General features: G+C 37.5%; 1 protein-coding gene and 1 long non-coding RNA gene across 2 annotated transcripts in view; one reads left to right on the top strand and one right to left on the bottom strand.

Annotated features, from left to right (window-relative positions):
* The window catches only part of LOC115456338 (ryanodine receptor), a 158964-nt gene that overhangs the window by 31785 nt on the left and 100757 nt on the right, over positions 1-26422 (top strand). The window contains 7 exon segments of the mRNA XM_030185358.2: positions 11384-11502; positions 18228-18377; positions 18726-18779; positions 20104-20118; positions 21817-21894; positions 23678-23796; positions 24590-24659. Coding sequence (XP_030041218.1) covers positions 11446-11502; positions 18228-18377; positions 18726-18779; positions 20104-20118; positions 21817-21894; positions 23678-23796; positions 24590-24659 — 543 coding nt within the window. The 5' untranslated portion in view covers positions 11384-11445.
* On the bottom strand, positions 12974-14651 carry LOC115456342. Its single transcript, XR_003939870.2, has 2 exons — positions 14347-14651; positions 12974-13396 (listed from the first exon to the last, which is right to left on the bottom strand). It is a non-coding gene; the product is annotated as an uncharacterized LOC115456342 (long non-coding RNA).

Here is a 26422-nt window from a genome sequence, read left to right on the forward strand (position 1 = left end):
TTTTTAACCCTTATGTGAGTGACGAGGTACCCGGGTACCTATAGCATTTTCAAATACAAAGAAAACTACGTTTTAAGCTCTGTAGGTAGATGTGATTTTGTGAGAGCTCGTAACTATTTATAAATTATATATTTTTTAATATTTTGACCCAGTCAACTATTTACAATGTTTTGTGAAAACCAAAACATATTTTAAACTCACAATAGAGTGATAAGGTACCCGGGTACCTCTCTGTGTCTTGTATGACAATGAAAGTAGTATTTATAATTTCGTACAAAAATGAGATAATAAACATTTGTAATGATGTTTTATTTCTATAAAAATTACAAATTCTTTGTGTATGCAGATTTAGCACAGCTTTCGAAGCAAGTGTTACATGTTGGACGAGTTACTGCATGTTCATCACAAAATGGTTTTCGGCAGTTAGTGCAAGCTTTTCGTGTTTTTCTTTGCTTGCGTTTGAGTTCTCTGCATATGTAGCAACTTCCGACGACTGCAACACGCCCTCTAGAGTCTCGTTTAGTCTGACTTAAAGAAGTTGTAGATCCAGAAGGAATTGAAAGCGTAAGTTCTTGGCCAAGCACGTCCTGAATTGCAGATCTCACAGGTAATTTTGATGTCACAATGCAATTTTTGATCTTTCTTCTATATTTTTACCACACAGTTGGAGACTCAATGATTTTAAAATTGTCTACGTCTGTCAGTCGAGACAAATTGTGGGTTATGTTCCATGTAAATGATATATGCTGCCAAAGCTGCAATGTCAATTATATTGTAAAAAGTGCTAAAGGCCACCGATTTGTTCTGCGTTTTACGGTATATTCTGCTAACAGCTTATCCATATTGTCCACTCCACTTTTGGTTTTATTATAATATAAAATTATTTCTGGCTTGGCAGTTCCTTATCACTTTCAATAACTGGTGACATGTGCATTGATGATAACATTATTACTGCTTTATTCTTTTAGATACGTAGGAGCACACAGTTGCTTCTTTGCTAAAGGCGAAGTTAGAAGAATAAATTACCCTCTCCTTGTGTGCCTGCATATTTGCAGGAAGAAACCGTTTATTTTTCTTACCGTTCCAACTAATGTCATATTCCACGAATTCAAGGAATGAGCCAGTTGCAGAGACGTAAAAATTATCCGTCGTTACATTCAGTCCTGAATTTTTATATTTTCCACAAGATCTAATACAGTGCATTCTCCAACATTTGTAATAATAATATTCAAATTGTGGGTAACGTTTAAACAGACCTTGATTGTTTACATTACATATAAACTGTATGACGGTACCCGGGTACCTCGTCACTCTGTTGAAAGTGTTTTATTTGTCAGTCACATAAGGGTTAAATAAATGGCGCTGGTGTTTTACGGATGGTTTATGCCTACAGTGTTTTAAGAACTTTGCAGCTGGAAAAGCTGATCACGCGGGCAAAGCCACGAGCAACACTTAGTATTCTAATACAGAATTTAACAGCGTATGATATTCGGAACAAACTCGTTATAAAATGCAACGGCGCCATAGCGTCTACGGCAGTGCTACGACCCCTACGTTGTAGCGCGTAGCTTGCACCGCTGGCTACGGTTGAAAAATATAAAAATATAATAACATTATTTGCTAGAAACGTTTGGACCGGAACAGATGTCTTATGATCTTGGCTACATTTTTGTTTTCTTATACTATTTTAGTAGTATACAGTTGTGTACTATCAAACCTGTTGCTAACGGAGTTTATTGTACCGTCGGTCTACGACTCGGAGTTTTGGAACCTACGGGAAAAACGGCTTATAAAACAAAAATAAATTTTGAGAAATTTATTTACTACTAGCTTCCGCCCGCAGCTTCGCCCGCGTGGATTTCGGACTTCAAAATGGAGCCGGTCGCGAACGTTCGAGAATGTTCGTTTTACGAAGCTACTCGCTAGGTGATTCGCTAGCCTCTAGGTGCCAAGCAAGCCGCCTGCCTGTGCGTTCGCGACCTTATATATATACAAAAAATAATCCTTATAGCATGATTCAGTATTCACGCGTGATGGCTAATTATTAGCGTATTTCATGTATAACTTTGGTGTTTCTATACCGATTTCTATGATTCTTTTTTATGGAATATTTATAATGTTAACTTTTTTAATTAGGGATGACTGAGAGTGTTATAAACGTAAGAGCAAACAAATATAATGAGAAAGCTTCGAACTGCTAAGCTATCAGGAGTTACACGTGTTATTGTGAGTCAACCATAAAAGATCGACATATGCTGTCGTGGGATATTTTTGACATAATTTTAAGGAGAACATTTCCCTCATACATGATTTCTGTGTAGCTTTAACCATTAAGGTTGCACACGCGACGGAAGCTTAAAAAATGGAGTAAATTCTCCCGTTTTCCCAACATTTTCCTTCACTGCTCTGTTCCTATTAATTGTAGCGTGATGAAAAGTATACTAGAACCAGCACAGGAGTATGACAAACAATTGTACCAAGTTTCGTTAAAATCCGTCGAGTAGTTTTTGTTTCTATAACGGTTATACAGACAGACAGACAGACAAAAATTTTACTAATTGCATTTTTGGCATCAGTATCGATCCCTAATCACCCCCTGATAGTTATTTTGGAAATATATTTCATGTACAGAATTGACCTCTAAAGCTTCGAACTGCTAAGCTATCGGGAGTTACACGTGTTATTGTGAGTCAACCATAAAAGATAGACATATGCTGTAATGGGATATTTTTACATAATTTTAAGGAGAACATTTCCGTCATACATGATTTCTGTGTAGCTTTAACCATTAAAGTTGCACACGCGACGGAAGCTTAAAAAATGGAGTAACTCTCCCGTTTTCCCAACATTTCCCTTCACTGCTCTGCTCCTATTAATTGTAGCGTGATCAAAAGTATACTATAACCAGCACAGGAGTATGACAAATAATTGTACCAAGTTTCGTTAAAATCCGTCGAGTAGTTTTTGTTTCTATAACGGTTATACAGACAGACAGACAGACAAAAATTTTACTAATTGCATTTTTAGCATCAGTATCGATCCCTAATCACCCCCTGATAGTTATTTTGGAAATATATTTCATGTACAGAATTGACCTCTCTACAGATTTATTATAAGTATAGAAGAAGATAGATAGATAGAAGATAGAAGAAGAAGATATAGATAAAAGAAAGAACAGATTCTGAGCAATGTCTTAAAAGAAAATATTTAGCAGAGATTATTTTTTGTTTTATGCGAAATAGAAAATACCTTATCGATCCGGGTCAAAACGAGTTAAATACAACAAGATTATACCAGTGGCGAAAGGTGTAAGGAAACCCGACACAACATATACACAGTAATATGCATAAATGGGGGCATGAAGGGATATGCAGAGGCACAACCAGGGCACCCACTTTTCGCCAAATGTGTTCCGTCCCATGATGTGATAGGAGGCGAGCATATCGCCATATCGGGCAGAAATGAAAGACTCCGGCTTGATACTGAGCAGAAACACCCAAATATGATTTTACCCGACCCAGGATTCGAACCCAGGACCTCAGAGCGCTGTTGTACCGCGCATGCAGTGCAACTAGGCTACCGAGGCAGTCAAAAATAAATACAAATCGTTCTAATGATAATTAGATTCTACATAACTTCTACATAAAGAGAAGCCGGTAGGAATCGGATTATATGGACCCTTCGTCACTATGTGCCACACGTGTACCAAATTTCATCAAAAATTGTCTAGTAGTTTTTCCGCTTACTAATAAGAAATAACAAAAAAATTTCGTGTTTCTAATATTAGTAAAAAGTAAGAAGTTAAAAGAAATAAAATCATTCACGTCGAATTGATAACCTTTTTCGAAATCGCTAATAAGATTAATAAGATGCTCATGTCGCGAAGGATGAAAATGAAAAACACCTTTTTCAATATAGTAATAAATAGTAATCTATATATATAAATATGAATCCCTATTTCCCTTGGTCACGCCATCACGCGTGAACGGCTGGACCGATTTCACTATTTTTTTTCTTGTGTTTGTTACTGGCAGAAGAAGGTTCTTATGAAAGAAAAAATTGAAAATATTGCGCGAAGAATAAGAAAATTTAAGAAAAATTATCGAAAATATTAATTTTATATAACCGTCAATTGTTTGAAATAACTGTCAGCGATTGACAGAATGCGCGCTGCAAATTCATAGTTAAAACGGGACAACGTCTGTCGGGTCAACTAGTCATTATATATTTTGCTCCTAGCATCGCCCACACGGTATTTTGTTTGTAACTTTTATCCTCTATTCTGCTTCCATAACAAATTTCATCAAAATCAATTTAGTTGTTTAACATTGCAAGTATGACACGGAGTTTATCGCATTTACAATTTATATTACTAGCTTTTGCTCACGGCTTCACCCGCATGGAGGAGTTATCTGGGATAAATGTCCCTCTTTATATTTTCCCTAAATAGAAAGTAGTCTTTAACCTTCCTAGGGTCTTAAACTATATCCATACCAAATTTCATAAAAATCCGTTCTGTAGATTTGGAGAAAAATGATAACATACAGAGAGATAGAAAATGGGACTTAGTTTTATAATATATATAGATTATAAATGATAAACTTGAATACAAGTTTGCAAAGATTTTAGAGATAGCACGACAGAATACTATTAAAAGACCAATTACTTTCGCATAAGGTGATATCATTAATAAAAGTTAATGCAGAAATAGTAATTATTATTAATGTCCCTTGTCATACACTATGTCGGATAATTCCCCGCTTTTCTTTTGTAAAACTCGACCTTCCGCACGTTATATTAACAGTGCGTAACAAGCACGTAACACAACGCATCATGTTTAGGACTATAGAAATATGGCTTACAGAATACCATTCCACGCACATTTCTCGAAGATAACATGACACGGCCGCGTTACGCGTTTACACTATCATACAGAATAAGGGCCCTGCAATCTTCACAAACGAGACGGAAGTTGCGAACAATACGTGTCAAGACGGTCTGTTTTGTATTTAAAGCTTTGTTTTTTGAGTAACATTTTGTATTATTAAATTGTGTAGGTAATGATAGTTCACGTACCAAAGATTCTTTATCATTTCATTTTTAAAATCTACGTATGAACATGATTAAGAGTTGTTACATTTAAACTGGCGAATAAGATATTAAAAAAATATATACAGTGGCATTTTGACATTGCGTTACTCAATGATTACAGGGGCCTTATTCTCTATCCCGCACGTTATTTTGACAGTGCGTAACAAGCACGTAACACAACGCGTCATGTTTAGGACTATAAAAATTTGGCTTACAGAATACAATTCCACGCACATTTTTCGAAGATAACATGACACAGCCGCGTTACGCGTTTACACTATCATACAGAATAAGGGCCCAGTTAGTAAGTTTAGTTATTAAGTTTCTTTAACCCAAAACCTAGTTTATACCGTTACATATACAAGGAGTCATAAATAAACGCCGTGGAAGCTTGTTAAGGGCAGAGCGATACTTCTGTTTATTTACAGCACGTGGAAAGTGAAACCTTTAAACTTGGAGGTACATTAATTTGGAAAGTTGAAAAACTTGAATGCTTAGATGGGATTCACAAAACTAAAACGTATGTGAATTTTATAAGTTTTATTTCAAAACAGCAAACACAATTTAAATGAAAAATGTTTACGAAATAGCTAAAATTAAGGTAATAAATTGTAAAGGACAAATAAAAAATATTAAAAAAAAATCCTTTCAGTTTCAAACAGAACAAACGGATAGACGAATTGATTACGCTGAAGACGTTTTGGATATACTTACTCTTACTTAGTTGGCTCAGTGTCTCAAAGTGTGTCTTGGAATCTGAAACGAAAGTACTCCAACTGTCTGTCCTGTGCCAGCTCTCGCCAATTCTACCATATCGTTGCAGCGGTATCTGAGTCGATCCAACGGCCGGTGACCTGTTGCTCGACTCAACAACCTTTTACTTTCCGATCATCTTCCATGCACTCAAGATAGCCTAGCCATTTTGGATATAGAACCCTAAATGTGAATTCGTAAATACATCGGTGGCAGACAGAAATCCAATGATCTAATATTAACCAAACATTCTACCAACTTCTAATACAATAAATATTCCATTATACAATTTAAGTCAACGACGTTTAACCCTATATCTAAAAGGGAACCTTAAGTGGGTTATCGCGTGACCTTACGACAAATAACATTGAATATTGGCTTAACTGTTGTCCAAAAATAATAAAGACGTATGAGACAAATAAAGCGGCGGTAGCCTAGTTGGGTGTGGAACGGACTGCCAAGACGAATGTCCGCAGATTTAAATCCCAAGGGCACACACCTTGACTTTTCTAAAATCATGTGTGTATTCTTTGTGAATTTATCGTTCGCTCTAACGGTGAAGGAAAACATCGTGAGGAAACCTGCACATCTGAGAAGTTCTCTACAGAAATTTTGAAGGTGTGTGAAGTCTACCAACCCGCACTAGGCCAGCGTAGTAGACTAAGGCCAAATCCCTCTCAGTAGTAGAGGAGGCCCGTGCCCAACAGTGGGACAGTATATAATACAGGACTGATATTATATTATTATAATACTTCATTGTAACTAAGTTTGACGCACTATTACCAGATTATCTGCTTATTTTGCGTTTTCAAGGTCAAATGGTTCGACACAATTCACGCCGACCTGTAAGCCTTCCGTGTAATACTCCAATATAATGGTGTTAACACTAACAATTTTATAAGGCTTTATAAAATTTGGTTAATAAATTTTAATGACATAATTTGTGTATCGTGATGATACATAGGGACATAGACGTATATTCGCGTGACGATGGAAATGCATGCAAGTACTCACATCTGCCACTGCCACACGACGTCAGGAACCCGCCTTGGTTATACTGCTGCACTCCGTCACGTTTGTCAGGACACCACACACAGTTAGTACACACAATGTAAGGATTATGGGTCCTGGGAAATCTATACTTTCACAGTTATTGTATTAATTATGAAGCGCGCCGGGGAACGTGCCGCCATCGATGCACCAAACTTTCGTTACTGGCGTCATCCGCTGGATGGCGCGGGCGTGTGGCCTCCCGTTGGCCAGCGGTATTGGTCGATTTAGTTGGCGGCAAATGCGTGCGAATTTGAATATCTTTCGCTCTCACACACATACCACCATCACGCGAATTATTATAGAATTCGTTTATTATTATAAACAACGGTTACGAAACATTCCGCCCACCAAAATACATTAATGTATTTTCCAAAATTTAAGAAAAATTAACCTAACTTAAAAGGCATATGATCTTAAAATTATGATTACGAACTTAAAATTATGAACTATAGGTTTAAGTTAAGTCACGTTATTCGTTTTGATTCGGCAACGGACAGAGTTTGACTAAAGGCCTCGTGAAACGAGAGCCTTCAGCAGTACGTATCGTGGCAATGCGGACTACGCCATCAGAACTCGGATGTAACTCTTCAACCCGAGCTAACGGCCAATGTAACGGAAGCGAATTATCGGCTTTAACAATAACTACTGATCCTACGCTCAACGGTTTTGAATGCTTAGTCCACTTCGCCCGCTGAGTCAGAGAATGAAGATATTCATGTTTCCAACGGTTCCAGAAATCCTGCTGAAAACGTTGAATCAGTTGCCATCGGCCCAAACGATTTATGTTCAAAGAAGTTACATCTTCATCAGGGACAGATGTTAACGGCTCAAGAGTAAGAAAATGCCCTAGTGTTAGAACAGCAAAATCATTAGGATCTGAACTCAGAGGACAAAGAGGTCGCGAATTTAACATCGATTCGATTTGTACAAAGAGTGTTGTTAACTCTTCAAATGTTAAACATTGATCGCCAACGATACGATACAAATGCGATTTTACGGATTTTATCTGTATTTCCCACACTCCACCAAAGTGGGGACTTGAGGGCGGATTGAAACGAAATTCGATTTGATTAGCATGAGCAGCACTTCGCATATATTCAGTTAATTGTGCATTAGCACCAACGTAATTTGTCCCGCAATCAGAATGAATTATGCTGACCCGTCCGCGTCGCCCGGAAAACCGACGCAGAGCAGCGAGGAAAGCGTCTGAAGAAAGATCTGAGACTGCCTCAAGATGAACTGCACGAGTCGCGAGACAAACGAATAAACATAAATAAGCTTTAGTGATTTTCGCACCTCGATGTTTACCGGTTTTAATACGAAAAGGGCCGCCGTAGTCGGTCCCTACAACAGAAAACGGTTTCACCTGATTTACACGAACTGCAGGCAAGTCACTCATGAAAGGTTCCAGTGGGGATGGATGCGTTTTATAACACGACACACATTTGGATAGGCAATGCCGAATGGCACGTTTAGGAGACAATACCCAAAACAGTTGCGATAGAAGATACTGCGTGGTATTCACGCCCGCGTGACAATTTTCACGATGAACGGCTTCTATAACAAGGTAAGTTAACCTGGATTTACGAGGGAGTAAAGCGGGGTGTTTATGCTCGAATTCGAGGCCGGATCTTGCAAGGCGACCGCCCACCCTGAGAATTCCCTGCGCATCGAGAAAGGGGTTCAACTTACGCATCTGTTTTGTTAATAATTGTCCTTCCCGCAACTGGCGTATTTCGTTTTCGAAAAAGGATTGTTGAATGTGCTTTACGACGATCAACAAAGCAGCATGAAGCTCAATACGATCGAGAAAAGGATTTGAGCAACGAATATTTTTATCCTCGTAAAAAATCTAATGAATCTTAACCACCAACAAATGATACGCTGTATTTTTCGAATCGAAGAATAACGAATGAGAAGAGTGTCGATAAAGGAATTCTTCGCACTCAGTCGGAGGTAAAGAACGTTTTTAAAGCTTTTCCTCAAAATGAAGGATGTCCTCGTTAGGATTAATTTCAAGTTGTGGCCATTGCTCAGAAGGAGCGAAGCCAGGCGGGACCCGCCCACCATAAGCTATTGTTTACGAGATCGGATGGCAGCTGACCACGAGAAGCTACATCTGCCGGATTATCTTCGGAATCCACATGGCGCCAGTGAACGTCTGGAATGACTTCGTGAATGTGACTAACGCGATTCGCAACGAAAGTTTTCCAGCGCGAGGAGTGAGAGCGAAGCCACGCTAGTACAACGGTAGAATCAGACCAGGCGAAAACACCAGTAAATGTTAACCGGGATGAGAAAACATCCATGGCAAATTTCAGCAGGTCGGCAAGAAGAACTGCAGCGCAAAGCTCCAACCTAGGAAGGGAAGTGGATTTTGTAGGTGCGACTCGCGCTTTGAACAAACAAAGAAGGTCTGAATGTTACCCTCAGCGTTCACGGTTCGTAAATAAATCACACCACCATAACCTGTTTCCGAACTGTCTGAAAAGCCATGTAACTCCCAAGAAATACAATCCTGTCCAGCAAACAAACGGGGAATCTGTAACGATTCTAACAATGGTAATTGTTCAAGATATCGAGACCAAAACTGGACTATATTATCGGGAGGGTCTTCATCCCAACCTATCTCAAGGATCCAGAGGCGCTGAACCAACACCTTTGCCACCAAAATTAATGGCGACAGGAAGCCAAGTGGATCGTATATACGTGCAAGCTCGCTAAGAATGTTACGCTTCGAACATTTCTTATGCTGAGGAGTTACTGAAAAAAGGAACGAATCATTACAAGGATCCCACTTAAGACCTAATACCTTGAGAGTAGGGTTGTCGTCAACATCCATGGATACAGGATCGGTTAAGCAATATTCTCGTGGTAAATCAGAGAGTAACTGAGGTACATTACTAGCCCATTTTCTGAGTTCGAAATGTCCCCTTTTCAAAAGTTCGATTATTTGAGTTTTCGCATTTTGAGCCATACGAACGTTACTAAAACCAGTTATTATGTCATCGACATAAACATCGGATCCCAAAACTTGACTCGCAAGTGGAAAGTCACCACCCTCATCATGAATCAGCTGTTTGACAGTACGGCATGCGAGAAAAGGTGCGGAAGACACGCCGTAGGTCACGGTATTAAGACGATATTCTTGCACGGGTTGGTCCGCATTAAATCGCCAGAAGATGCGCTGATAATCACGATCAGACGCTCGAATGAGAATTTGTCGATACATTTGTTTCATGTCTGCGGTGAAAACAACAGAATGAACGCGGAATTTTAGAAGAATTTCAACAATATTCGTTTGCAATTTAGGACCTACGAGCAACACATCATTTAACGATAGTCCTTTCGCATCTTTAGCGGAGGCGTTGAATACAACACGAAGAGGAGTAGTGCTGCTCTCCGTACGGAGTACAAAATGATGAGGAATGAAGTATTTTCCGATACTCAATTCTTCAGTCGGTACAAGGCTCATGTGACCCTGATCGATGGAAGCTGGAATGGAAATCACAGCCAGTGTATGTCGATATCGTAATCAATCGCACAGAGTCTTTATAATAGCCGAATCGTCAATGATATAGTGAGAGTCAAAGAATTATAATATATTATATGGAAAGTGAGAGTCTAGTTTATTTGTCTCTGATGAGTGAAGTGTGAGTGACATTCAATTGAATTGAACAATGAAGTAAGAATTAGGGATACTACTCTACTAGATTCTGGATCGATTATATCGATCATTTATACAAAAATCGATTTTATTCAATATAGGGTTATTTTTATTCGGATAAATATTTAGCGGGACCCCTTATCCCGGAAAATCTTTCACACGGGCGGATCCGATAGTAATTTAATATGTAGAGAGTTTGAGGCCCCTGGATGGAGGGAGAGAGAAGAACGCTACTTTTTATATGTATAATTCATAAATATTTTGTACGACAGAAAAATAAATGTTCGCATAATATATTATGCTCTGCTATCTGTACGAAGCCAGGGCGGGTCGCTAATATAGAATCTAAATAAACAAAGTAAATCAATATGAATTAAAAACTAAAAACAAAACTTTTTTCATAGACGACTTGATCTATAATCAATTTAGTCCTAAAACTAACTACTTATTTATTTGAGATGCATCCACTGCTCGATTAAATATTATTATAATAATTAAAGAACATATCGCCTCACAAATCGAATATGTTAAAATGTTTCAATAATTAATTATCGGTAATTACATTTATCGTTTTGTCGAACCGGTACATCTCTATACACAATTAGTTGTAAACATGTCGGCGACTTTGACTTGTCGTTACAATACTTTTATATGTTCATTTTGGATGTAGCAGCTTGTCCGTTTTATACACATATTTACAAATAATATAAAAAAAATACATAAATAATTATGGTGTTGTCACACCTTCGTTGGTTCTGGGGCCGTTTTCGACAATGTCCTTTGATAGCGAAAATAATGTTTTTTTGTTCATTGTTTCAGGGAAATATTTCAAGAGGAATGGCAGTATAGAATATTATTTCAAGGTGAAATAAAAATCCAATATGGCGGAAGCTGAGGGAGGGGCGAGTGAGCAGGATGATGTTTCATTCTTGCGCACGGTAAGTGTTTTTTTTTACAAATATACTAAGGAATTTCATACATACAGTCTTGTGTACATATATTCTATTAAAAGCATAAATCTATATAAATAAAAATGAATCCCCATTTCCCTTGGTCACGCCATCACGCGTGAGCGACTGGACCGATTTCACTAATTTTTTTTTGTGTTTGTTATTGTTAGGAGGTTCTTATGAAAGAAAGAATTCAAAAAATTGCGCGGAAAATTAGAAAATTTAAGAAAACTTAACGACAATCTTAATTTTACGTAACTGTCAGTGGTTTGGGATGACTGTCAACGATCGACAAAATGCGCGCGTGCATACATAGTTAAGACAGGAAAACGTCTGTCGGGTCAGCTAGTACCTTATATAAAATTGGAAAATCAATTCAAAATCTAACAAGGTAACCTAGTAGGTCTACTTACATAAGTGGGTATGTTTTTTCAGGTCAGTGTAAGCCTAGCTTAATATTTATCGTCAAAATCGATTATACAGGGCTTTAGCAAAAAGTCCAACTAATGAAATTTTTTGCAACAAAAAATTTCGAATAAGTCTTCTACTTTTAAAAAATAAATATTTAATCGTTCAAATCGGTAATTCTCAAAAAATCTGAAAAATATTCATAACTCGAAAACTATGAAAAATAGCGGAACATACATGGGGGTGATTCGTATACCCCAAGGGGTGCTCTATCTCTGAACCTCCGCTTGACACTACTTTCTGGGACACCCTGTATATGTAATTAGTTACTTATTAGGCGCTAAAGGTGAAAAACTTATAAAAATCACGGTTTCCGTGAAACTTTTCCGGTAAAACACAGTCACTGTCCGTATTCATGTTATAAAGTCAAAAGTCATTGTGTAAATGTCGCCCGCTGTTATTTACGAGCGACACGTTTTTCTGGTTGACATATTATGCTTTCGAAGCAATGGAGAGACAGAGCAATTATTGCTTGCAATAATTGACCGAAGATTACTAAATCATATTGTAAACTTGGAAACAATTTGCACAAAATGCATTTTACAAAACCTTTATTACAAATACGAATTATTTCTTGACTTCAATTTTGTACATTTTCCCTGTGAATCCCACCTAACCGAATTTCGGCCACGGCGGCCAATTTCAACGGAGATCAGCCCCGCAGGTGATATTATAGTGCACAAGTGTATGAGCAATACATAGGTGCACTCTTTGTTTCTTCACATAGTCCGGTGAGACGGCAATCCGACATGACCATAAAGAGATCAGGCGCAGGACCAATAGCTTTACGTGCTTTCTGTGGCACGGGGGTATCACACCGCCAACTTCCTGACTCCGAGCTGCGACCGAGTCATTTTTAAGATCGAAAAACCTAGTCACAATCGTTTATAGCCGGAACGGGATTCCAACCCAGGACCTCAGCTCCATATTCATACTCTTACGAGATATAGGCATATTGTAAAAAAAAAGTCATTGATGTTATATTAAATCCATTTTATTTATAATCATTATTTTATTAACGTTTTATATTTTTAGCTTTTATTAATATTAATCATTACATCTCCTACCTTCAATGAAGTCTGACAATAAAAATCTTTAGAATTGGGTCTTGAAAGACGCAGCTGGACCGATTTCGTAAATTATTTTTTTATAATATTCCTTGAAGTACGAGATTGGTTGCGAGTAAAAAGTGTTAGTGGACGGGTTTTGTGAAGGCAAAACAATTGAGTGAGTAGTGGCTTTAGATGGAACAATAATATTAAATTGATCAATATTACGAAATTTCGATGATAAATAAAATAGTTGCTTTTAGCCTGCAGAAGCTGATAGTCTTTACCAACCTCACCCTTTTTGAAAATGGTTCTGAAAATCCGTTGATACTTATGCCAATATTCACAAGCAACCCATGTTGTATCTGAAATAAATATATAATGGTTAAACAATTTAACAGTGTGAACCAATCATCCGCTTAGAGTAAATAACGTCTATTTATAATTAGTAATTCAAAATTAAAATAGCAAAATAGCCGCGATGGCGTAGTCAGGTATGGTACGGACTGCCGAGACGAATGTCCGCAAGCTCAACAGTCAAGGGCACACACCTCTGATTCTACAAATGATGTGTGTATGGACACGGCGGAGTGTCAAATCTGCTAGGTTGCCTCTTAAATTTGTCTTAAAGCAAAGGTATGATAACAAAATATTGGTGCCGCGGTGTTATTCGTCCTCTACATAAAGGTAATGAGTCACTGCATCACTGTCAACCGAGGCATCGGTTTTCTAAGTATTGACAAATTCGATGCAAAATATTTGGCCTAAAAGGTTAAGATAAAAACCTATGATAAAGTAAATAATGTATGTAAGAAGGAAATCGAAATGTTTTTTATGCATGGATCAGGCTTTACCATGCGAATAATTACAGCCAAGTGCTTGTCTAAAGGACAAAAGTTTTCGCTTTCGTAGATTTGGAAAATGCCTATGCCTATTGAACAATAAGGAATAACTGTGATCAGCTTTGGTTATTTTTGGGGCGGATAGGGGCTTGATTTGAGCAAGAAAGTCTTTAGTTGCACGATCATTGGAGCCTACACTGGCTGGTTTCTCATTAAAAATGAGAGACAAAGGGGTTTGACGAAGAGGATATAATATAAAACGGTGTCCGAGTTTGTGTCAGAATATTGAGTGTCAAATATCTGACTTTTTCAGTAAGAATGAGGTCCAATATAGCCAGAACCGGTGGAAATAAAAAGATTGATGAAGGAGGAAGCGAACGAAGTGTGCCAGAATCCAGCAATAGAGTTGTGATACTGTGTATGTAGGTGTGTGATAATTGTGTTTTAAAACAAAACCAGATATGAAACTGTACCTGCTGAAAGCTTGATGCAGACTTTAACCTTTACATTCATTTTTCACTGTCAAACTTCTTTTTTTTTAATAAATATATTCAATTTCTTTTAATTTAATTCCTTTTCTTTTTTGTTTTAGTTTAGCAACTTTAGTGCCTTATATACCGATATATGGAGTGTCCATTATCGCTATCTGTACTTAAGATAAGGTTTTTTTTATAGTCAGTCGGCTGTGTAGTTGTACATTTGCGCGTTCACATCACACAGTTTTTTTTTTTACAAGCACGTCAATGCTCTTGATGTTATGTGTAGTGGGGTCCAATAGAATGTCGACTGACGAGAGATGATTACCCCGCGACATTCGACACAATTATGCCGGCCTGTTGGAACCGGATATACCCAGGCTGATCCAAGGACGCGACACTTACGTGGGCCACTATGGCGGGTTTTAACGCCTGAAGTACGGTGGTCGCTATCCGGGCGGATGTAAAATATATCCTATCAGCAAAAACATGCAAACAATTCGTTTGTAAAAAATAAAAAAGTCTGTAAATCGAGTCTCGGTATAATCATATTACCAATGCACAGTCCACCGCGTAGATGTACACTACCTCAATACATCATGCATGAGTCATAAATAGGGTTGGCAAAGTTTTTTCAGCCTATAAGGGTCAAATGCCTAAATGGGCAAAATATACGAGATTTCAACTTCTTGCCAGGGACAAACAAGAAACAATATTATTTTGTGACATTTTTTATTTTTATATTTTTCTGAGGATCGATTTGTATTGGTTTTAACATATTTATAACATATAATACAATTATAATCATTATTAAAAAAAAAACGGCATCAACTCGCGTTTTATAAAATTGAGCAATCGGAATTCAGTTCTAAGGCTATTTTGACACGCAAGTTACAATTGACATATTTTATTTGTTTCATTCTCGAGATCGTTTCGAAAATGAAGGTTGAAATCGTTTATTACAAACGGTGATTAGTAAATCGAATCGACTATATTTTCATAAATTGAAGCTATTTAAACGGAGACTTCGCGAGAACCAAAATTTATTGCAAATTGGAACGCATCACTACCAGGGGCCTTATTCTCTATCCCGCACGTTATTTTGACAGTGCGTAACAAGCACGTAACACAACGCATCATGTTTAGGACTATAGAAATTTAGCTTACAGAATACCATTCCACACACATTTCTCGAAGATAACATGACACGGCCGCGTTACGCGTTTACACTATCATACAGAATAAGGGCCCTGTACGTAATTACGATAACATATCCAACTAACAATAGCAATTAGATAACAAAGGAGGAAGTACTTACCACTGCATTCCTTGATCCTGGAAATAGCTGCTCTACTGAGGGTCCTTTCACACCACATTACAGCGAGAATACGTGCTCGAGCAGTGGTTATGATGTGGACGATATCTACAATAATATATAAATATAATAATAATATGTAACAATATCAAACTTGTATTATATATACTTTCGCTTTTGGGCATGAGCTACATCTACTGCTGAGAGGGATTAGGCCTTAGTCCACCACGCTGGCCTGGTACGGATTGGTCGACATCACACATTCTCAAAATTCCAAAAAAATAATCTCAGGTATGCAGGTTTCCTCACGGTGTTTTCCTTCACCGTTAAAGCAAGTGACAATTCACATAGAATACATACATATTTTTTTGAAAACTCAGAGGTGTGGTCACTTGGGTTTTGAACCTTCGGACATTCGTCTCGGCAGTCCATTCCACACTCAACTAGGTTATCGCCGCTTTTTTATAATGTATACAGAATTAAAACTATAGAGTGTATAATATACCTAACAAGTCGCTCCTTTCGTCGTATTAAATTTTAAAGGCCGAAATATCCATGCATATTAATTATTTTTACGTTTTTCTTTCAACTGCGAGAACTAATCACTAACTAGACGTGAATTTAAATTCTTTACTTGTCAATACTTGTTTAGTTACCCAGATTAAAGGTGAAACAAAATGTATGAAAATGGACCTTAAGCTATAACCTTAAGCATGTTATAAACGCTTACACAAAGCATTTCCCATAGATTAAAATAAATGAAAATCCAGTTTCGCGAAAAATAGATTTAATGAAAAGAGCTTTCTACCGGACGGAATCCGGTAATTGGTCGACATCGCTTAGTTAGGGTTGCCTATAGTGACGTAAGCTCAAGCTATATTATCCAAGAATTAGGCAGAGGCTAACACTTCTTTAACTAAGAATCGATAATGTTGTTACCCGTTTGGAATTTGTTTTATAATAATGAGACAGATCAAAAAAGAAAGGAAGACGAAATCTAAATTTAGGCTCCAGTTACTCCTTTGCCTAACTTTTCCGAAATAAAAGGCATGAGTGTATGCAATCTTTAATAAGTAGAATTTCGAACGTATGAAGCGGCGATAGCCTAGTTAGAAGTGGATCAGATCCCAAATCCGAAACTCGTGGTACACCTATGATCTTTTGACGTGTGTATTTATACATGTTTTTATGGTAAAGGAATGAATAACGTGAGGCTATTTTCATAAGTATAGGAGAAGGCCCGTGCCCAGCAGTGGGATATTAAACACAGGGCTGATATTATTATATCTATATACCCGGGAATTTCCCAGAAGAATTTCGAAGGTATATGTGTGTAAATTCTCTCTAGACCAGCATGGACTAAGGTCTTAAAACTCCCAATGGTAGATAAGGCCTGGGTCAAATAGTAAAACAGTATAACACAGTACCGGTATAATTATTATTTATTTTAATAATGTCGGCAAGAACCAGCAACCCTAAAAATAAAAGAGAATTGTTTCTAGCAATAAGCCGCGCGAACGTCGCTTTTGTCCGTTGTACAGGATCGAATTCTGAAACATTGTGGTAGGTCATTTCCCCCCCATAATTAATGGTATTTTATATGTCTTAATGACAAGATGAGAAAGTCTAGATTAGATTATTGCTATTTACCGAGCAAAACACATTTCTTTGTCGCGTATAAAAAACGCGCTATTACTAAATATTTTTTTTCGCTGCGTAAATAACCGTTGTCGCTACCGCCACTTGGGGGGTAAATGGAACGGTTATGTTGACTTATCTGACTCTCTTGACTTATCATCTGCGAGCGCAGTGGAATACCAAACGGTATTTTGTAATTCAAGGTGTTGGATCGTGTTTCTTCTGTTTAAGCGGTCGTATCGCTTACCATCAGGCGAACGGCAAGCTCGTCTCGTCATTCAAAGCAATAAAAAAAAATCTACGCACATAAAACTGATGACGTGTAAGTGCTGCTAAAGTGCGCAGTAAACGCGACGGATTCAGAAACTGTACTTTTAGATCTGAATTTGTGCGTTAAGGACTTGCTAGGAGTTTCAAGAACGGACGTTTAACCATTCAATAGAACGTAGTATCTACTTAAAAATATCAGCCCTGTATTATATACTGTTGCACTGCTGGACACGGGCCTCCTCTACTACTGAGAGGAAATTGGCCTTAGTCCACCACGCTGGCCTTATTCGGATTGTAAACTTCCGAACCCTCAGAATTTCTCAGATATGCAGGTTTCCTCACGATGTTTTCCTTCACCAATAAAGCAAGCGATAATTCACAAAGAATACACATATAATTTTTAGAAACGTCAAAGGTTCGTGCCCTTGGGATTCGAATCTGCGGACATTAGTGTCGGCAGTCATTTCCACACCAAACTAGGCTATCGGCCCCTATCGCCTTCGCGTACCTTTTTACATCCCAAGAAAATATCGGAGTGTAGAATTAAGAGCAACTACAATAAACGACGACCTCAAGGCTCAAGGCACGAGTAAAATTTAATCGAATCATTTAGTTGATAAAAATATATTATAATGATGCGTATTTTCTATTATAGGAAGACATGGTCTGCCTGTCGTGCACAGCGACTGGTGAACGTGTTTGTCTGGCTGCAGAGGGCTTCGGCAACCGGCACTGCTTCCTCGAGAATATAGCTGATAAGAACATACCGCCGGACCTGTCACAGTGCGTGTTTGTTATTGAGCAGGTGCGTGTTTAGATGATGTCACTTTACATACAAAACAATAATATATGCACTTTAACCTCTCACTGAACAATTAAACGTGCATTCCGCACTAGTGGAAAAAACCTAAAGATCAGAACTGTGCTATGCCCTGTGTTAAATAAAAAAAAAATACATAAACAATGTAAGCAGTTCTACAATTATACACTTAATATAAGACCGATCAATATATCTTCATAATAAAAAAGGTAAAGAAAAATATATTCTTTTCTTATAAAGGAAGAGTTGACATTAATTTGGCTAGACATTTTACGTAATCCTGGCTTTTCGTTTTCATGATAAATTGTTAATGATTTACGTGATTTTATTCAGGCATTGTCGGTGAGAGCCTTGCAAGAGTTGGTGACCGCAGCCGGTTCGGAAACTGTAAGTACACATTAATATTACGTTATATATGTATATGTATATTAACATAATACACTCCTAGAACTTGGTCACCCATTTCAAATAATTTTCAAATGTATTATTACTAAATCACCAACTATGTCCTAATTTGAAGTTGTGTAAAGATTTTAAACAGCAAATCTATTTCTGTATACCATATATATTGTGTTTAACATGCGTAAGTCTGCCATATGTTTTTTATATTTAATTTTTTATTCGGCAAATTGTGCAACTGATGGTAAGTGAAGTGGGGTCCAATAGAATGACGACTGACGAGAGATGATTACCCCTCGACAGTCGACACAATTATGTCGGCCTGTTAACCAGATATACACAGACTGATCTTTGAACGCGACACACTTATGTGGGCCACTATGGCGGGTTTTAACACCTTGTGCACGGTGGTCGCTATCTGGGCGGATATAAAATATATCCTACCACCAACATACCTATACATAATATGTATAGTATGTATAGATAATTAAAATGAGAGACCTGTATTTTCCGGCCTGAAAGTACTTGTAACTACAGTTTCAACAAGTCATGACCAATGAGTACTTATATGAAATGACGGAATCACGTATTAAGTACTTATACCTACTTATAATACCTATTAAGTGCTGTTTCTAGGAAGTTATTGCACATTGCCTAGAAATTTATTAATACATACATACATAACATCACGCATTTATCCCCGAAGTGGTATGCAGAGGCGCAACTAGGGCACCCACTTTTCGCCAAATATGTTCCGTCCCATGATGTGATAGGGGGCGAGCCTATCGCCATATCGGGCACAAATTCCAGACTCCGGGCTGATACTGAGCAGAAAAACCCAAATATCATTTTTTTGCCCGACCCGGGATTCGAACCCAGGACCTCAGAGCGCTATTGTACCGGACATGCAATACAACTACGCCACCGAGGCAGTCTTTAATTCTTCTAATTTATTAATAGAATTGTCAATTTAGATAGGCTATTATTTTTCCAAAGCCTTAAATGAAAGTTGCACTCTGTAAATGAAGGGAGATTTAAAATTTTTAAATCAGTCGAAGGGTGAACATATTTTATTTAAATTTGAAAAAGACACAAAACCAATGAATTTGAAGTCAGATTAGCCAATTAGGGGAAAAAAAATAGTCAAATTGATTTTTTAAAGTAACGTTTTAAGATTAATATAATATTGCCGTTAATACGAATTTGTATACAACTCTCATAGTTGTTATATATCTAGATATGGCAGGCTTACTTCGTCCTCATGTGAATAATGAACTGTTCCAATATTTGGTATGTGTTACATTTTTTCCAGGGCAAAGAAAACTTAGTGAGTATCTGAAAGTCGGTAAAACTGCATGCAACCAAAATCGCAAAAGTTTTTACAAATTGGTTTTACAATTGGATTTAAATTTCAAAATTCCTAACCGTCATGTTACCGCACATGCATTTTTTTTTAAATTCACTAATCACTCATACAAAAGTTACTCAGTTGCTAATCATAGTTTTGTTATTCGATGGTGACAAAACAATGTTTAGTTAATGATTAACTTACATTGGCAAGGAAGTATGTAATTAAAACGAAAAAAACCATCTGGCGTTGTTTGAAATTCAAGCTTTATCGCGTTTGTTTGGGTGTTAACGCTTGTAAAGATTTTCAGAATTTCTCACAATTATACAGGACTTAAACGCAAGTTTGTAGATAACGCCTTTTGTCTACCAAAATGCCCGTACAGGCTCAAAAGATTAGTCAGTTTCTTTAAATACTTCTACCTATTGCCGAGTGTTTCCGTTCCTTATTTTAATAGAGGGAATTCCGTCACCTTATAAGGGTCTACAAATTCCAATTTTGAACATGTTAGGTATGTGTCAAATCGAGAGCAAACTGACTTTAAAATTATTTCGTTCCAAATTTTTTTTGTTACCATCTATTTGAAAGTTCTTTCCTTGGTCTACGATAAGTTCTATTAAACTGTTGAAGCGACAAACACTTGCATAAAAATGACCAGTCCACATCTTCATATCCTTCTCTGATCTTTGTTGGTGTCATTTAAAGGCTGCAGAGCGTCCATTGCATGGGAATCATGGATGTATTTATTGGAGATCAAGACCCACTTGTTTTCCGTCTTATGTTATCATCATAAGCCTACTATAACCTATCATAATAAACCTCTTCTATAAAGTCTACTGGTGGTAGGTCTCTCATATGTGAGAGTACGCCTGGGTAGGTACCACCGCAATGCCTATTTCTATCGCCAAGCAGCAGTAGTCACTGTTGTGTTCCAGATTGAAGGGCATTGTAGCCAGTGTAACTACTGGACATAATAAGACTTAACATCTCATATCTCAGGATGGCGAGCGCAGTGAAATACCAAACAAAACTTTGTAATTCAAGGTGTTGGATGCTGTTTCTACTGTTTATGCGCGGTCATATCGCTTACCATCTGGCGAACGGCAAGCCCGTCTCGTCATCCAAGCAGCAATAAAAAGGCTTATCTACAATTTTGTGTTTTGGCCCTACAAACTATCGCATATTGGTATTGAAATTATGAGCTTAGGTAGGATTTTGTAAACCCAAAGGCTTTTAATCCTAAGACACGGCTGACAATTTTTGAGCATGTCTTTGAGTAGAATAGAATATAAGCAATCTAATATTAGTATCTATAATTCAATTATTGAAGGTATCCTACAGGAACGTAAAATTACTATACTTAAACTTACTTTTGTATCTGCAATTTCACATAAATATTCTTTTTTTACAATGTTTAGACTATTCCAAAACTGTCCACTTTATTTTTGTCCATTCGCATTATAAACAGCTTGATCTGTTTACGGATCTTTTTTTATATTAAAAATAGTCTAATTTCCACTAAACTATTTTAAATGACTTCAAGACAAGGAGGTTATCAATTCGACGAATCCATCAACGATAATAGTCTAATTTCCACGAAACTATTTCAAACGACTTCAAAACAAGGTTATCAATTCGACATGGACGTTTTTTAAGTCATATTTACGTTATTTACAGGGTAAAGGCACTGGTTCTGGACACAGAACTCTTTTGTACGGCAATGCTATCCTACTGCGGCACCTTAACAGTGACATGGTAAGTGACAAATCTTATATATAATAATATAATAATAATATCAGCCCTGTATTATACTTGCCCACTGCTGAGCACGGGCCTCCTCTACTACTGAGAGGGATTAGGCCTTAGTCCACCACGCTGGCCTAGTGCGGATTGGTACACTTAACACACCTTCGAAATTTCTATAGAGAACTTCTCAGATGTGCAGGTTTCCTCACGATGTTTTTCTTTACCGTTAAAGCAAACGATAAATTCACAAAGAATACACACATGATTTTTTTAGAAAATTCAGAGGTGTGTGCCCTTGGTATTTGAACCTGCGGACATTCGTCTTGGCAGTCCGTTCCACACCCAAATAGGCTATCGCCGCTTTATAAAATCTTATATAAATTATAATAATATAACACCAGCCCTATATTATATACTGAAGCAGCAACGCGCTGGTCTCAACTACTGAGGCAGATTAGGCCTTAGGCCACCGAGCTGGCCTAGCGGCTTTGTTCTCCATTAAAAACATATATATGAATAAGAAATAGAAACTATATAAACTTATTTATATATTAAATACTAGCGATCCTGACAGGTTTTTTTTTTAACAGGCGTTGTTCTGCCCTAAAAAAAGTCTAAGACCTAAAACTGGATTACAGCGCAACTATATAACCAATGCAATATGCAAATGCAATAACCAATCTAAACCATCCAGGGACTTACTTAGAAACATAAAAAATATCAACAAATGTCCAACGATTTAGGAGTTCAGTGACATACAGAATAATTAAATATACATATTTTTATTTATTAAAAATTAATAAAAAACATAGCTGTCTTCTAAATTATTGATCACACGTGCGATTTCTCAAAAGGGCGGAAATAGTCGTTCAGCTCAACTTTTTTTATGTTTTCCTCGATAAGAACCTTCTCCTGACAATAATTAACACAACAAATAAATAATTAGCGAAATTGTTCCATCCGTTCACGCGTGATGCCCTGACCAATGAAATAGAGATTCATTTTATATATAGATATTCAGCGAAGAACAAAATATACAACAATTAAAAGAAAATAGAAAATGAAATTTTTTTGTTCCCTTATCTTGCTCCTACCATCCACACGATGTAACAAAAGGTATAAGCCATGAGGTCACTAGACCATGCCGTGATGTGGCTGGATGCACAGAATATACGAGACTCAGGAGATTTTTTGTTCTGTTTACAGTTCTGTAACAAAATCATACCAACAACACTATTATAATAAATGGAAAAATAAATTGTGATTAACTGGGTCGTTAGATAAAATGTATTTATCAGTACAAAGTTTGTTAATCTTATTTTAAAGGGTATATTCTGTAAAAGGATCTCGATGTTGGCTATCTATCTATTCGGGGTCAAAATTATTACAGAATTTTCGTCAGATATATTCAAATAGCCGAATGTCAGCAGGTTCAAACCCAAGGCACACCTGTGACTTTCCTAAAAAAATGATTTATGTTTATTCCTTGTGAATTAGCGTTTGTTTAACGGTGAAGGAAACATCGTGAGGAAACCGACATACCTGAGAAGTTCTCCATAAGAGTTTCGAGGGTATGTGAAATATACCAATCCGCACTAGGTCAGCGTGGTAAGGCCTAATCTCTCTCAGTAGTAAAGGAAGCCATAATACAGGACCGATATTACATTATATTCTATTATATTATATATCTTCAAATAATAATAAGTTAAGCCATTTGATGATTTTCAGCATGCCGACTAAAAACTGAATGTATTTTTTTCCTTGCAAATAATTTGCGGTTTATGTTGTGCAGTACTTGGCCTGTCTGTCGACGTCGTCGTCTCAGGACAAGTTGGCCTTCGACGTGGGTCTGCAGGAACACTCGCAGGGTGAAGCCTGCTGGTGGACCCTGCATCCAGCAAGCAAGCAAAGGTATGTCATCTTCTATAATTAAAAAACTTGTTTGAATATTCAAGTAATGAAATATTGATGTTGGATATAATACCGAGACAAAACACCGTCTTCAAATAAATACGTCTTTATAAACTTACGTCTTACTCCCCTAACTACGCACACGCCATGTTAGTTCTCTATCCCCTTTCTCCATCTTTCCCATACATCCCTCTCACTCCCATAAATCACGTTCCGTTTCCCACATTGATATCATTAATGACCTTCGTGATATAATTCTTTAGTTTCAGATAAGATATGACAGTATAGCAAAGATTATTAAAAAGTACTTATTGCAGTTATTCAATATCTGCATCGGTGGCGTATTTGTGTGACGCTACGACTGCAGTACTGAGGTCTTGGGCTCGATCCCTGGGACGGGCAGATATTGGGTTTTTCTACTCAGTATCAGCCCGGAGTCTAGAATTGTGCTTGTTATATAGACTAGCTTTTGTTCGCGGCTTCGCCCGCGTGAAGGAGTTTTCCGGGATATTATTTTTTCCAACTTATTTGATATGTACCGTTATATTATGACCAAGGTAAACAAAATCATTATAAATTGTAGCCTATGTGTTATTCTGAAGTATAAGCAATATTACTATAAAGTTTCATCCAAATCCGTTCAGTAGTTTTTTCGTGAAAGAGGGACAAACATACTTCCATCCTCACAAAGTTTCGCATTTATAATTTAGTAGGATTACACTTATACCTATCCCTGTAAATAGAAAGGACGTTATGTATGATACTTCTAATAATCATCAACTTTCCACCTCAGATCCGAGGGTGAGAAGGTGCGAGTTGGTGACGACCTGATCTTGGTCTCCGTAGCTACTGAAAGATACTTGGTAAGTACTTATTCACTTTGAACTAAAGACTCAAAGCTAGTGTTAGCCGTTCACATCAAAAGACCATTTCCGCAAAGTGGGTTTTGAATACTAAGAGACGATATCTTCGCCTCTAAAAATGTTGTACTATAAGGCAAAATAGAAAAAATGTAATGAATATTACTATGCTGGAATTAAGAGCTCTAAGAAATGGACAATATGTTTTACAGCATAGCCAATGCGTAGTTTTTTTAATGCCGGACCTCGCAGTTAACATCCAGGGAGACTTGCGAACGGTGTACTGGTTTTCCCTGGCCTAGCGACTGCAGGGCCCTTGAGGAAAGTTAGAAAAGGAAGAAAGTGTTGAGGAAGGAGAAGGGACCATCTTAGGATAGGAAAGGAGAAGGTAGGGAAATGCTCGCGGGTCCCTTATAGGCCTCAATGTAAATTTGGCAACCATGATGTATACACATTTTACTATGTGCTAGGGCCGCGATGTCTCCCAATGCGTAGGTGTGCATTCGCTGTGAAGACCGAGCGTACAAGAATAGGGGACCGGCCTGTGCTTGATTTTGTACATTATTCTATATGTAATGGTTAATAATATGAAAAAGAAGCACTCCTGCGAAAACTGCAGAAAAATTGGTTAAAAACTGAGCGAGTAATTCATATTTAAAATATTGTAATGTGCAGAAGTGGGCGCGATGTGGGGATATCGCTTCATCTCTTTTTTTCGCACGCGTCGTAATTCCCGATGACGTCACATGTGGGTACTTCGTCTCTTTTCTGTTTCTTGTTCATTACCCCTTCCACTGAAATTCAAAGACTTATAACTTGTTGATATTTTACCGGATTTTAATAATTCCTTCTGTGTTATAATTTATATTACGTAAATATTTGATAATAGTCAAGAACAAAAATGAGTCCGGTACCCTATTGCCTCGGGTGGATGCCAATGAATAGGCCTTTTTTTACCAAATGATTCGAATTAGTATTTATAATTATCGAAAGTGGGTGACAATAGTGTCTCGCATAGGGCGATGGGGCAGGTTCCGCTATTTGATACGTAATTCGTCCCTCCCCCCCCCCCCATGCCAATGAGTAGTTGGTTCATCCATACTATAATAACAGCTACGTATTATAACTGTCCTACTGGGCATGGGCATCCTCTAGTAATGAGAGGGTAGACTATATTCCATCACGCTGACCTAATGCTACACAACTTTGCCTACGTTGACTGTTGGATTACACAAATCTGAACAAAGTTAAATAAAACTATGACATTGCCATAGCCCCGGATCTAAGGAAGGGCTAGCTGGGGCCTATGCCCCGGCGGCGAATTCAGAAGACGGCAAATTCAAACTTGGCAGACGAATACATAACTCATCATTAACGCAACTTTGACTACTGAGACATGACAGGGCGCGAATTAATGATGATGATCACAAAAGTAAAAATATAGGTGGGTGGGAGCAGTTTTTTCCAAATTTTGCCCCGCCTCGAAAAATTCAAGATCCGGGGCTGCATTGCCAACAGTGTGCGTTCGGACGCACTGTACCTACGCCCTCATAGTATTATATGTATATCTATTTGTGACTACAAAATATATATACAAAATAGTAGAGATGACGTTTGCAACGAATATATTATACAACTACAGCACTGCTAACACTTTATAATTCAATATCAGTATTCCACAACGTAGTCAATTTCGAATGAATTTAGTGCGCTCCGATGCTTCTAGTTTAAATTTAATCAAGAACGATAGTTTCGCTATATCGTAG

Source organism: Manduca sexta, chromosome 2 (genome assembly GCF_014839805.1).
Source record: "Manduca sexta isolate Smith_Timp_Sample1 chromosome 2, JHU_Msex_v1.0, whole genome shotgun sequence".
Taxonomy (NCBI): Eukaryota; Metazoa; Arthropoda; class Insecta; order Lepidoptera; family Sphingidae; genus Manduca; species Manduca sexta.